The 14,070-nt window shown below is 47.0% G+C and overlaps 1 protein-coding gene across 1 annotated transcript; it reads left to right on the forward strand.

Annotated features, from left to right (window-relative positions):
• The first annotated feature begins 718 nt into the window (after nucleotides 1–718).
• Nucleotides 719–13,471, forward strand: STIP1 (stress induced phosphoprotein 1). The gene is made up of 14 exons (XM_061201937.1): nucleotides 719–825; nucleotides 3,815–4,024; nucleotides 4,523–4,664; nucleotides 5,134–5,275; nucleotides 5,964–6,132; nucleotides 7,394–7,520; nucleotides 7,613–7,715; nucleotides 7,983–8,103; nucleotides 8,842–8,938; nucleotides 9,078–9,202; nucleotides 11,847–11,883; nucleotides 12,096–12,199; nucleotides 12,378–12,550; nucleotides 13,005–13,471. Exons 1-14 carry the CDS (start codon nucleotides 817–819, stop codon nucleotides 13,075–13,077), a joined length of 1,632 nt encoding a protein of 543 aa, XP_061057920.1. The 5' UTR covers nucleotides 719–816; the 3' UTR covers nucleotides 13,078–13,471.
• The last annotated feature ends 599 nt before the right edge of the window (nucleotides 13,472–14,070 follow it).

The raw sequence follows: 14,070 nt of genomic DNA on the forward strand, positions 1-14,070 counted from the left end.
GCGGGATCCGGGGACGCCTCGGGGGGCTCTCCCGAGGCCGACCCAAACGGCCACCCGCCCCCCCCCACCCCAGGCTGGGACCCCCGAGCCCGACGCTCGGGCGAAGGACCAGGGCTCTCTGCCGCCGGGGAGGAGCGAATTGCCTCGGCCACACTCCCCGCAGAGCGAGAAAGGAAGCGGCCAGCATCCCCAGCGACCCCGCAAGCACCGCAGCCTTGGGAACCACCGCGCCAGACGGCGTCTATGGCGTCGGACTCCCATAAACCACGGCTACAGTAAAACCCCACCCTGCTCTTTGAAGGGCAGCAATTTAAACCTATCAGAGCAAAGTGTCTGCAACTCACCGCCCAATTGAAATTTTTTAAAATCTGAAGGCGGGTCCGTCATGGAGTTCGTCAGCCCAATGGGAGAGGTGGAAATTTCCAGAAAGAACAGGACCAATGGGCGCGGCCAGCGCGGCCACGATTGGCAGACCAAGTGACCAATCACTGTCGCAGAGGTCTGCCCTTCCCTCCAATCATAGAGCTTACGATGGGCGGAGCTTTTAGGGGAACCTCCAATCCCGAGATGCGGGGGAGGCAGGGTTCTCCATATTGTCCAATGAGAGAGAAGCAAAGATGATGGGCTAGACTTCAAGCCAATAGTAGAAAAGCTCACAAAGACCCCCCCCCCCCTAGAGGAGCGCGACCAGTGAGCCCGAGAGGAAGGGGCGGGATCTGGGGGTCCCGGCAGCTTCTAGTAGGTTCCAGAAGGCGGCGCGTGCGGTTGGGAACGCGGAGCGGACGGAGTGTATTCAACTGGGTTCCGGGCCGGGCTATGGAGCAGGTGAAGGGGGAGGGGCGGACTGAGGCCTGGGGCCGCTTGGTGACCCTCCGAGGCTAGGCCGCGGGTGGAGGAGCGGGGCGGGAACCCCATCGGGGCGGCCGGGGCGGCCGGGGTGGGGGCCGGGGCCGGCGGAGCAGCTGGGGCGGCGAGGGAGTGAGGGCCGCGGCGGGCGGGCGGGCGGGCAGCGAGGGTTGGCTGTGGGGAGCGCGGGTTCGGCTCAGCGCTTGTCGCCACCCGACTCGGCGAGATGGGCTGGGAGACGTATCAGTTCGGCATAAGTCCGGCTCGCGGCGGGAAGAGGAGCCGCGGCCGGACTCCGGAGGTCTCTCGGGAAGTAGGTCCAGGCTGAGTAGGGGGATGGCGCCCGAGGCGCTGGGAGGGATGGAGGTGGGCGAGGAGCCTTGCGAAAGGCAGGAGGGATCGGGTCAACCTCTGGGAGTTCGTCATGTGAAAGGGGGATTAGAGATTGCGGACGAAGAGGCTACCCAGGACTTGGTACAGTTAACTTGGAGGAATTCGGGGAGCGGGGACGGGAATACACTGGAAGTAGCTGTATTCTTAGTAGCCAGTTGGGGAAAACCCTACTTCTCTGCATCTGAAAAGGCCGGGATGGAAGAGGGTTGAGTGAAGGTATGACGAGCAGCAGGCCGACTTCTTTTCATGATGCAGGAAAGGGGAGGGTGCAGCAAAAGTCCTTGGAATGAATTTCATCCCTACCAGTGTTTTACAAACGTATGTGCGGCTCCTCCCCCTTCTCGTTTTTCTTTTTGTGTGCGTGCGATTCAAGAGTAACAGGACTGATACTTATAAAACTTCGGTTTCAAATTGCAGAAGGAGGAATTAGTTGCTTAGAAAATATAGAATATACAGATAAGCAGTAAGAAGTAAGTTATTTAACTCCGCTCAGCATTATTGGGGGGCCGAGTTTGAAGCTGCTGCTAGTTGCTTTCAGTGATTTAATTGTACCCTCTGTGGCCTGAGGGTTGTGAAAAGCCCAGAGAGGTTTTATTCAATTGGAAGCTGTTATTAGGCTGTAATGATTGACTGGGGGGAGTGGGGGGGACAGCTCGGGTGTTCAGGTGTGATCTACAAAGCCGAACCTTTTGCCTTAGTATAGGTATTGCTCTTTTAGCCAAACCTGGGGCCTCTTCGCTAAATTTTTAAAAATTAGAGTGGAAACGGAGAGGTTAATAAACATTTTGCGCCCTTGTGATAATTAAATTGTATCTGGGATTCAGTAGTCTGTGGTACAGACAAGAAACAGAGCGCTGACGTGAGAAACACATTGCTGTGTTAAATTCAAGAAAAGCTCTCATCCCGTCGTTATCAAAAGAGGAAAAAAATTTTTCTTAATCGCCATTGCCCCTTGTAGAAGTGTACGTACAGGTAGACAGTGAGTGACTGAACTCAGGGACTGCACGTTTACCATGCCCGTTGTACAGATGGCCTGGCATTTTATTCCAGGTGTGTTGGAACCTACTGTCTTGCCCCCATTCAATATGTAGCTTCTTCCTTTTTTTTTTTTTTTTTTATTCTGAGATCATGTTTCAGTTTTAGGAAATATTCAAGTTGGACAAATTTGAGTGTCCAAAATTGTGTTTTTTTAACTAAGCACCTTTCAAATCTCATAGTGATAAACTTTTAAAATTTGACGCAATACAGACATACAACTGTATAACATGTCAGACAAAACAACTTCCTGTATTATATGTACCACATGCTGATATTTTCTATTCCATTTGATGTTTTAAAGTGCTGGTTGTGTACGAACTTGATTTCCTGACTTGCAGGTAGGTGCCCAGTTTGGAAGATGTTCTGTAGGATAGGCAGGAACATCACCAAGCTGTTCTCAGCTGCCTCGTGGTATTAGTTGAGTTTTTAAACTTTTTGCCTTCTGGCCTGCATCTTGGGCTTTAAGGTTTTTATCCCTTGCTTGCTAAATTTCGTAGTTTCTTTCTTTTTTTCTCATAGAGGTTGTCTCTCTAAGATCTCTCTGGTTGGTGGAGGTTCGCAATTGGTGTGCCTCAAGGTTCCAAAGTCATTTCTCGTAACAGAATTCTTTCTTGTATCAGTACACTGGGTCACGGCACTGGGTCACGGGCAGATGATAGGTACCAAGAAAGAATGACTTTGTGTCTTGAGGGACACAGCTTGATCTCACCAAGTGTGTATGCATTTGAGGGATGACCCTCCCCTCTTGTAGGGCTCCCTGGTTAGAAGCCCTTTAATTAGGATCCTGTTCTGGTAGGGCCAGGGTCACTTTATTAACGTTTTGATGCATTCCTGCTGTTTTCATTCCGGATATTTGAGAGGATAGTGGATTGAACCACAAATAGGTTTCTTTATTCTTCTCCATCCTTTTAGTAGCATATTAATATTTAAGCATGGCAAAAACTGTTTTTTTCTAGCTTTCCTTTACCCGTTAAGGAACAGACCAGTAATCTATCGTGTTGTGACATGTTACCACATCTGTAAGTGGAAACAGATTGTTCTTTGATCATAGGTGAGCATCTTGATGCTCCTGGAGCCGGCAGGTTGCTGAAGCATGTATCCGTGCACGCTCAGTCCACTTCCTTCTTGGTTGCCTCTTCCTGTGAGGAGTAATTAGGCCTGTGTTCAGTTTATCATTTGAACTCTGGAAATCCATGGCAAACAAATTTGTTTTTTCCACAAAAGGGACTCATGAGTATGTTCTAGAGTGGCTTCATCAGCTCAAAGTAGAGACTTTTGGAAGAGTGGCTGGAGTTCTCACTGATCCACAGGGGAGCCAGCAAAGAACAGTGTCAGGCCGCTTCTTCCTGGTTATTTTTTCCTTGCTGGTTCCCAAAGGTGTGGGAAATGTAAATTAATTAATCTGTGATTTCTCTTTTCTGATCCATAAAGTAACCTGTTTGTCAATAGTTGCAGAAAGGAATGAGTATCCCCTAAGAAATTGGGACTAAAGAGACATTTTATGGAGAGAAACTGTATTGGTTCCTTTTCTTCTCAGGTAAATGAGCTCAAAGAAAAGGGCAACAAGGCCCTGAGTGCCGGCAACATTGATGACGCGTTGCAGTGCTACTCAGAAGCCATTAAGTTAGACCCCCAGAACCACGTGCTCTACAGCAATCGTTCCGCAGCCTATGCCAAGAAAGGAGACTACCAGAAGGCTTACGAGGACGGCTGCAGAACCGTGGACCTGAAGCCTGACTGGGGCAAGGTAAGCTGCGCGCGCGCTGGGGCTCCTCAGGTGCCCAGAAACTCCTTTCGGGGGCAGTTCTTAAATACCAGCCCTCCTGGCTTGCCTAGTTGCCTATCCCGAGAGACTCATAGTTGATTATCCCCCTCCCCCCAGTATTCTTCCTACCTGTTTGAGAATGTTCCTCAGAGTGATGGCATGTTTCATCAAATCTGAGGTACCATTGGTTAAGACATGTCTTATTTTTTGTACTACTAGGAAAGAAAACACTACCCAAAAACTGACAACACTTAGGGTCATAAGATGAACTGGGAGGGGGCAGGTGTGCACCTTAGATATTTGGCTGTGTTCTGCAGGGTCGATAATATACCATTGTTGTATCCTGCTCCTCTTTCTGTTTTTTCTTTGGCCTTCACGTGAGTACCCATTTTGTTTCATGAAAAATAGATTTTTTTGAGTTCATCTTAGGAATTTACTACTAGGTGTCTTTTATTTTGTATTTTTCTTTGCTGGTTTAAGGGCTATTCTCGAAAAGCAGCAGCTCTTGAGTTCTTAAACCGATTTGAAGAAGCCAAGCAAACCTATGAGGAGGGTTTAAAACATGAAGCAAACAACCCTCAGCTCAAAGAAGGTTTACAGAATATGGAGGCCCGGTTGGCAGGTAGGCAGGCACCACGTATACTGCTCTTCTCCTTTTATTTACTTTTTTTTTTTTTAATTTGTTTATTTTTATTATTTATTTATTTTTGGCTGTGTTGGGTCTTCGTTTCTGTGCGAGGGCTTTCTCTAGTTGTGGTAAGCGGGGGCCACTCTTCATCGCGGTGCGCGGGCCTCTCACTATCGCGGCCTCTCTTGTTGCGGAGCGCAGGCTCCAGACGCGCAGGCTCAGTAATTGTGGCTCACGGGCCCAGTTGCTCCGCGGCATGTGGGATCTTCCCAGACCAGGGCTCGAACCTGTGTCCCCTGCATTGGCAGGCAGATTCTCAACCACTGCGCCACCAGGGAAGCCCTACTATTATTTTTTAATTGGGATTAACTTTGAAGCTCCTCCATCCCCCAGTGTCGGTCTAGTAGGCTATGTGGGCATAGTAACTGACTTCTTGTGATGTGCTTTCCTTTGTTTGAAACAGAGAGGAAATTCATGAACCCTTTCAACATGCCTAATCTATACCAGAAGTTGGAGAGTGATCCCAGGACAAAGATTCTGCTCGCTGATCCTACCTACCGGGAACTGATAGAGCAGCTGCGGAACAAGCCCTCCGACCTGGGCACGTAAGTCAAGGCGGCACCGTTTGTCTCTGGAAATGGACATGAACGTTGTGCTTTCTTCCTGGGATCCTGTGGCAGGGGGTTCCCTCGACCAGAATGCAGGGTTTTTCCCTTTGTTTTTTCTCCAAAGAGCAGTAGGAGTTTATTGCTTTGTTTACTGTTTATTTGTATTATTAGAAAGGGTCAGGGGGAGTATATATCAGAGTAATCTGTAGTGTTTTTTCTAACCCTTCCCTGCCTCTTCACTCCTCTCCTGCTATGCTGACCTAGCACCAACGCTATCCTTTCTTTACACGTAGGACTCCCTCTCTCTGTTGGTATATTGGAGTGGAAACTCAAGGTTGAAAGGGTGTCAGATCTAAAGAGGTCTCTCTAAACCTTGTACTGCTATCTGTGACTGTCTGAATCCCTCTGGCTCCTGAGATCAGACAAAGTGTGTCTATAACTCATTTCTCTGTGTATCTGCTGGTCTCAAGAAATAAATTTGGTCTGTGTTACCTCATTTTATATGGATATTTGAAGGGTTGAGGATTCCCCATTTGTAACTTTTAGTACAGGATCTAGGAACCTTCTCATGGGTGAGAAGCTTTTATATACAGTAATCTGAGCTTTAGCAGTAAATGGGGTTTAAGATCAGTTGTGGAGAAGACTAAGTGCTGTTTTTTGGTTTTGTTTTTTTAACCAACACTAGGAAGTTGCAGGATCCCCGTATCATGACTACTCTCAGCGTCCTCCTCGGGGTCGATCTAGGTGGTGTGGATGAAGACGAGGAAGTTGCGACACCTCCACCGCCGCCGCCTCCCAAAAAGGAGGCAAAACCAGAGCCAATGGAAGAAGATCTTCCAGAGAATAAGAAGCAGGTGTCTCGCTCTCTCTCTTTTCTTTTTTTTTTTTTTTTAACACTGTTTACTATCATGCATTTAGAAGAAACAGCCAAGTCAACTAGAAATATGTGTGTCACGTGGGACCATCTATAGACTTTCATTGGCTGTGATTGTTTTTTGAATGCTCAGTATGTGCTAAAGTTACTATTGTTAATTAAAATGGTCAGGGGACTTCCCTGGTGGTCCAGTGGGTAAGAGACTGTGCTCCCAATGCAGGGGGCCTGGGTTCGATCCCTAGTGGGAACTGGATCCTGCTTGCATGCTACAACTTAAGAGTTCGCATGCCACAACTAAGAGTCCACGTGCCGCAACTAAGACCCAGTGCAGCCAAAATAAATAAATAATAAATATTTTAAAATAAAATAGTATATTAAAAGGTCCACGTAACAAGCAGTTTCGTAGGAATTGTGTATCTCAAGTCTTCAGGCAGCGGAAGCTACTAGCCCATAGTCCCACGGCCGCTGTGGTTCTGGCCGTGTGGATGTCAGCCAGGGCCAGCCAGTAAAGTTGTGTGTGGCCCTTGTCCTTGCAGAGATCCAGAAGAATGCTATCATTCCTTACGCTTCTGTTTCCTGGTTGGACGTGGTGTGTAGTTGAAAGTTGTCTGTGTTGCTAAGTGAACAACTTTCAGTCTTCCAGAGCAGGAGGCATGTGCCTGAACGATTTTATTTCCCTTCTTATAAATGGGAACAGCAGATGGTTGCCAAATTTAGTACCTTTAAATGGGTAAGCGTTGGTTGTTCATGGTGTCTCAAAGCTGGAAAAAGGCCCTATAACGTGGGTGGTAGTGAGCTCTGCTGAAGACTCCTGCCACCAGGACAGCCCTTTCTGCTCCTCACCCTCTCTGCTGGTGTTGCCTGACAGCTAAGACCCCGAGACAGCACGTGACAGAAACCGAACTTGCTCAGCCTCTCAGAATTAAACCTAGCACAGAACTATGTTGTCCTCTCTGAAGTTCTTTCAAGCTGAAGGGATTTCCTCTCCCCTGAAGAAGCCCTCACTTGCTGACAAAGATCCAGGAGAGTAGGTGGGATAGGGGGAGTTTCAGAGGAAGCAGAGATGAAAGTCTATAATTTTTCATCCTAACAGCTGATACTTCACTGTGGGTGTGGAGAATCTGCTTCCGTAGCCTTGTTAGTTGTGTATGCTGCGTGGTACCTGTGACGTCACAGGCCCTTGCTCTCTTTGCCGTCTGGTTAGATGTGCTCAGCACTGACTTCGCCCACACCTCATCTAGGCACTGAAAGAAAAAGAGCTGGGGAATGAAGCCTATAAGAAGAAAGACTTTGACACAGCCTTGAAACACTATGACAGAGCCAAGGACCTGGACCCCACCAACATGACTTACATAACCAACCAAGCAGGTGAGACCCAGGACTCAGGTGCAGGAGTTGTTACGTGGTCCTGGGGGTGAGGCATGGGCTGACTCTTCCTTTATGACCCTCCTGCCTGGCAGCCGTGTACTTCGAAAAGGGCGACTATGGTAAATGCCGGGAGCTTTGTGAGAAGGCCATTGAAGTGGGGCGAGAAAACCGAGAAGACTACCGACAGATTGCCAAGTACGCTTGACCTGGAATGCCTTGAGCGGTGTGGAGGGTTCCATGTCTGCATGGGGAGGGGGCTGCTGGCTGCACAACCTACTCTGTTAGCCGTGGGCTGGAAAGGAGGCTGCAGGATCCTAGACAGGAGGTGTTGGAAGGGCGTGGTGCCTGGGGCAGTGATGTGGGCCTTGTGTCTAGTTGGTTGCAGGTGTTTTTTTCTCTGCAGGGGCTGACCTTGTCTGTGTTCTGCCCTCAGCAAATTCTTTTTCGTCTTGTCTTTGTCAGAGCTTACGCTCGAATTGGCAACTCTTATTTCAAAGAAGAAAAGTACAAGGATGCCATCCATTTCTACAACAAGTCTCTGGCAGAGCACCGAACCCCAGATGTGCTCAAGAAATGCCAACAGGTGGGTAGGGAATACGGGATGTTTTGCTATTTTTTGTTTTATTTATTGTAGTCATTACTATTTAATGACAAATCTGTTGTCTTTGGTCATTGTATATGATGCTGCCCCTGTCACTTAATGATGACAACATGTAGGGAATAACCCAGTTTTTCTGCTGTGCTTTTTTGTCGGCCAAGGTTTCCACCATAAATTTGTTGATGTTGAGGGTCAGTGCTCTGACAGTGTTGTGGTTATTGTAATTTAAGTTTCTTCTTACCTTACACAACCAAATTATGTAGGGGGGTGATTTTATTCACAGAAAGATTAGGCAGAAAATTGAGCTGTCAATACATACATCATTTTCATATAGGGCATATCTTTGTACCAGGTGTACATCAATATCGTTCATTCTGCTTCATAGTACCTATACCTTGGTGATGAGGAATATAAAATTTTTTTTTTGAGTTGAGGTTAGGTTGGTTTACAACATTATACTTCAGTTGTACAACATAGTGACTCAAAATTTTTATAGATTATACTTTATTTAAAGATATTATGAAATATTGGTTATATTCTTTATGCTGTACAATATATCTTTGTAGCTTACTTAAGCTATACATAGTTTGTAAGGAATATAAAATCATTAAACCAAAAGTTAAATCTTGCCACTCTGAAAATTGAAATTCTAATCAGACTTTTTATTAGCCCAATGTTTATGAGAGTTTAAATGACTATTCCAAGAATTAATTTTTTTTTTAGGCAGAGAAAATCCTGAAAGAGCAAGAGCGGCTGGCCTACATAAACCCTGACCTGGCCTTGGAGGAAAAGAACAAAGGCAATGAATGTTTTCAGAAAGGTACCTACAGCTCAGATGATGGAACTTTAGGATAAGAGCAGCGTAGATGTTGCTTTCTGTGCCTTGGCTGACTGTGGGGTAGATGCGCTCTGGTGGTGTGCTTTATTTTATTTTTTGAGTTTGTCTTTTCCATGTTCAGGGGACTATCCCCAGGCCATGAAGCATTATACAGAAGCCATCAAACGGAACCCAAAAGATGCCAAATTGTACAGCAATCGAGCTGCCTGCTACACCAAACTCCTGGAGTTCCAGCTGGCACTCAAGGTGAGGCTCTGGGAATGCGGAGCAGCCGTTAATTTAGCCTGTGCACGAGGAATGTGTTTTCCTCTTCTCATGTTTTCATCAGCATCAGCTTGATGTTATTTTGATCATAGATTCAAGGTGGTGATGCACATGTGTAATTTGTAAAAATACAGGGCCTGTGTCTACCCTGTCCTGGCCTGTGGATTTATTCGTGGTTGGGAGTATTTGGGAAAGTAGATCCTTTTCCCTCCCCTTTGTCTTTCCTTACATTTTTTGTTGTTGTTTGCCTTTTTAACATTTTAAATGTATGGTTGAGTGGCATCAAGTACCTTCACATTGTTGTGCAGCTATCAGCGACATCCATCTCCAGAACTTTTTCATCTTCCCAAACGGAAACTGCATTTTCTTTTTTTAAAATAATTTAGCCCCCAGATCTCATTCTTTTTTTTTTTTTTTTTAATTAATTAATTTATTTTGGGCTGTGTTGGGTCTTCGTTTCTGTGCGAGGGCTTTTTCTAGTTGCGGCGAGCCGGGGCCACTCTTCATCGCAGTGCGCGGACCTCTCACTGTCGCGGCCTCTCTTGTTGCGGAGCACAAGCTCCAGACGCGCAGGCTCAGTAGTTGTGGCTCACGGGCCTAGTTGCTCCGCGGCATGTGGGATCTTCTCAGACCAGGGCTCGAACCCGTGTCCCCTGCATCGCAGGCAGATTCTCAACCACTGTGCCACCAGGGAAGCCCCGAAACTGCATTTTCTAAACACTAACACCCCAGCCCCCTCCCCCAGCCCCTGGCAACCACTGTTGTATTTTCTGTCTCTCTGAATTTGATCGCTCTAGGGACCTCCTGTAAGTGGAATCATACAGTATTGGACCTTTTGTGTCTAGCTTACGTCACTTAGCATAATGTCTTCAAGGTTCACGTTGTAGCATGTGTCGGCACTTCCTTTTTCGTGGCTGAATAATATTCCATTGTGTGGATAGACCACCTTTTGTTTATCCATCCATCCATGGACATTTGGTTGTTTCCACCTTTTGGCTATTCTGGACAGTGCTGCTGTGCACATGGGTGTACAGATATCTGTTTGAGTCCCTGGTTTCAATTCTTTCAAGTATTTTATGCAACAGTGGAAGTACTATAGTTTTGTGTTTAATTTTTTTGAGGAACTACCTTACTTTCCACAGCTTTACCATTCTTCTTTTCTTCCATACTCCGGTTAGATAGATCTGCTGTTGTCAGTCACATCAAGTATGGTCAGGTATGATAATGTTCAACACCTAACACCTTGGACACACCTAACAGCTAAGGAGTTACTCTCCATAGCTCTCTTGAACATGAGCTACTCTGTGCCTCTTGGCGATTTTTAAACTGTTCTCTGGGAGATAAACCTGGACTATCTTGTGGGAACAAGACAAAATGTTATCTATCTAGACACCCCAGTACCTGAGCCCATGATGGGTTTTGTTTGATGCCACTATCTTCTCGGTCCATCTGGCCTAGAGACATCACTGCTGCTGGTGGGACTGCACAAGGGGAATGTCAAGAGCAAGTTGGTTTGCAAAGCAAAGAATAACATTGTTAGTCACCTGAGAGGTGGAGCAGGACTTTCCCAATCTGCAAATGGGAGGAAAGAATGAGTAGAATTGTTTCCAATCTTAGAGCTTCTTGGTAGAAGTTGATTGGGCCTGAGTGCACACACTACACTGCATAGCATTCTTTTCTCTGTAATTTTATGTTTTGAAGATATTTCAGACAAAAATACACAGAATAACTATGTTTTCCACCTTTTCTTCAACCATAAACATTGACACTTTTGGCGAACCATTTGTGAAAGGAAATGATACATTCTGGCACTTGACCTCGGAATTCGTGAGCATACATCTCCTGAAATGACTCCCTATCCAGTCACAATATTATTAGCACCTAATAATAGCAAAAGTCAGGCCATGATGTCATCTGCTGTATGTCTATGTTCAGATTTCCTTAGTTGTCTAAAAATAAAGTTTTAAAGTTGTCAATATCAAGGTCCATTCATTTCATCTGGTGGTCATATCCTCTTTAATTTCTCAAACTAGAAGTTTCCCCACCTTTTGGGTTTTGGGGGTTTTTTTTCCTTTTTTTTAAAATCATAACATCAGCCTTTTGAAGAGTCCCAGCCCCCTTATATGAGATGGTCCATGATCTGGCCTTGTTATCCCTTCTGGTTCTGCTTTCCTTCCTTCTCTACTCTCCTTTCGTTGGGCCTGCTGTTAAATTACCAAGCTGCCAGGAACAACAGAAGCACTAGAGGGAGGAGGGATGAACTGGGAGGTTGGGATTGACATACACACACTACCATGTATGAAATAGGTAACTACTAAGGACCTACTGTATAGCACAGGGAACTCCACTCAATACTCTGTAATGGCTGTGTGGGACAAGAATCTAAAAAAGAGTGGATATGTGTGTATATAATAACTGATCTACTTTACACCTTTACAGCACCTGTAAATCAACTCTACTCCAATAAAAATTTTTAAAAAATAGAACAGAAGCATTAGAACAAAAGCAGAACGTTCTGTAATGGCCCTGGGTGAACAGTTAGATTTGTAATTCCAAGTGATCAGTCTGCCCTAGGGTAGCTCCTCTAAAGGAATGAGCCTAATTCTTCTTTGCCTTTCCTCCCTAGGACTGTGAGGAATGCATCCAGCTAGAACCGACCTTCAGTAAGTGCCTTTCTGTGCTGCTTCTGTGTCCCCTGACTGGCCGGAGGGTTGAGAGAAGGAGAGAACATATTCTTTGCCTGTGTGTCTTCCGGGTTTGTAACATTGAGGAGCTAGTGTCAGGCTGAGGAACGATGGTGTTCAGATGAAGAGGTGAAAGAGCAGCCTTCGGAAGTGTTTTAGGTGATGCCTCACCTCTCCCTTTCTGCCTGTAGTCAAGGGTTATACACGGAAAGCAGCTGCCTTGGAAGCGATGAAAGACTACACAAAAGCCATGGATGTCTACCAGAAGGCCCTGGACCTGGACTCCAGCTGTAAGGTGGGGCTGCTCTGGCCTGCAGTGAGCTCTCCCCTGCCTCCGTGTCTCTGATTCTTCCCTCTCGCCTGTTTCTCTGTATGTCTGTCTTCCCCTCAGTTACCTCTGTTGTCTCGGACCTGCCGCAGCAGTGAGCCAGGTAGTGCTAACACCCTCCGCTTTTGGCTTTGCCGGAATGCAGGAGGCCGCAGATGGTTACCAGCGCTGCGTGATGGCCCAGTACAACCGACATGACAGCCCCGAAGATGTGAAGCGGCGGGCCATGGCCGACCCTGAGGTGCAGCAGATAATGAGTGACCCGGCCATGCGGCTCATCCTGGAACAGATGCAGAAGGACCCCCAGGCGCTCAGCGAGTGAGTCAAGTTAGGGGCAGACAGCCTTCGAGGGAAAAGGTGGACAAAAGCGTTGAGAATGCACAACGTTGGCAGCAGTGTGATCTGAGTGGAATATTTATAGTGTAATTCTTACTTGGAAGGTTGGCAGTTGATGGTGAGCCGGAAGGATTTCATTTATATGTTAGTGGCGATGGCTTAAGTGGTTAGTTGGAAAGACCAGTTTTGCTGGGGGAATGGTCTCAGCTTAAACCTGTGTCCGTGGACTCCTGTGCAGCAGTACTGGTCAGGTTCCGAACACTGGCAGAGGAGGCCCGTGTGGGTCCCCCTGGGCAGTCTCCGCCAGGACTCCCTTACCACCTCTTGTTGGTTGGTGGTGTCCAGGGGGTTTGTGTTGGTTGGGGCTTTCTCTGCGAGCAAGTAAGAATTTTTATAGGTTGTCTCATTTCAAATAACTTTGCCTCTTGTTTGTCAGACACTTAAAGAATCCTGTGATAGCGCAGAAGATCCAGAAGTTGATGGATGTGGGTCTTATCGCAATTCGGTGATGACTTGCTCGTCATGCCCCTTCCCTTCGCCCTCACGTGGAAAGAGGAGCTGGGACCGCGGCAAGCAGCACGGAGCAGAAGGGAGAGAAGGGGAAACAAGCGAACAACTTATCTATATATTTATACAGACGTACGAGGAAGATTCAGAGACTTGTACTCGCGTATTCGTGCAGCCGCTGCCTCTGGGCCCTCCCAGCACACGCATGGTCTCCTTCCCCTGCCCCCAGTCGCTGTCTCAGCTGCTCTCCCATAGTTGGTTATTTTTTATTTGGGGCAGTGGGCTTGTAAGGGGAGGGGAGGGTGTTCTTCCCAACCTCAGGTCCCAACTGTCTTCACGTTGTTAACTCCACGTCCTCTTCTCCAATAAAACAAGCCAGTCAGGCGTGGTTATACATTGCTATGTCCCCGAGTAATTTTTTTGCCAAAAGACTTTGAAGCAGATGTCCTGTAGGGGTCACAGCCTGGATTGGGAGAGCTGAGTGCGAACTGAACACTGGGAACCAGGCCCGCACGCTCTCTTCCTTCCTGAAGGGTGGGGTGGGTGTGAGCTTGGCTGGGTTCCCTGGCCTAGCAAGGTGGCCACTAGGCGGTGCTCTCGCTCAGTGAACAACTGAAAGGGGACGTGGAGGCTCCTGACCCAGAGTGGCTCCAGCTCCGGAGGGTCAGATGAACTTCCAGGTGATTCCCGTGCTGTCAGTTCTCCACACTCAAATCGCAAAGCCAGAAACCAGTTAGATCCAGAGAACAGTGGGTTCCACTCAAGAACTGAAAACAATTGCGATTGCAAGAGACACTTCAGACCTCCTTTTTGGAAAGGTCAAGTCTGTCAGCTGCTGTATGTTAGTTGTATGTTAGTTTTAGTTCTTAACTTACTGCTCTCAACTGAGTTCAAAGTATGTTTTAATTAACACTTTTCCACAGTTGCAACAAACTTTCTAAAAGCCCTCTACTTGGACTGGGGTGGCTTCTGGGGCTGGACTGAAACTTCACTTG

Source organism: Eubalaena glacialis, chromosome 10, assembly GCF_028564815.1.
Source record: "Eubalaena glacialis isolate mEubGla1 chromosome 10, mEubGla1.1.hap2.+ XY, whole genome shotgun sequence".
NCBI lineage: Eukaryota > Metazoa > Chordata > Mammalia > Artiodactyla > Balaenidae > Eubalaena > Eubalaena glacialis.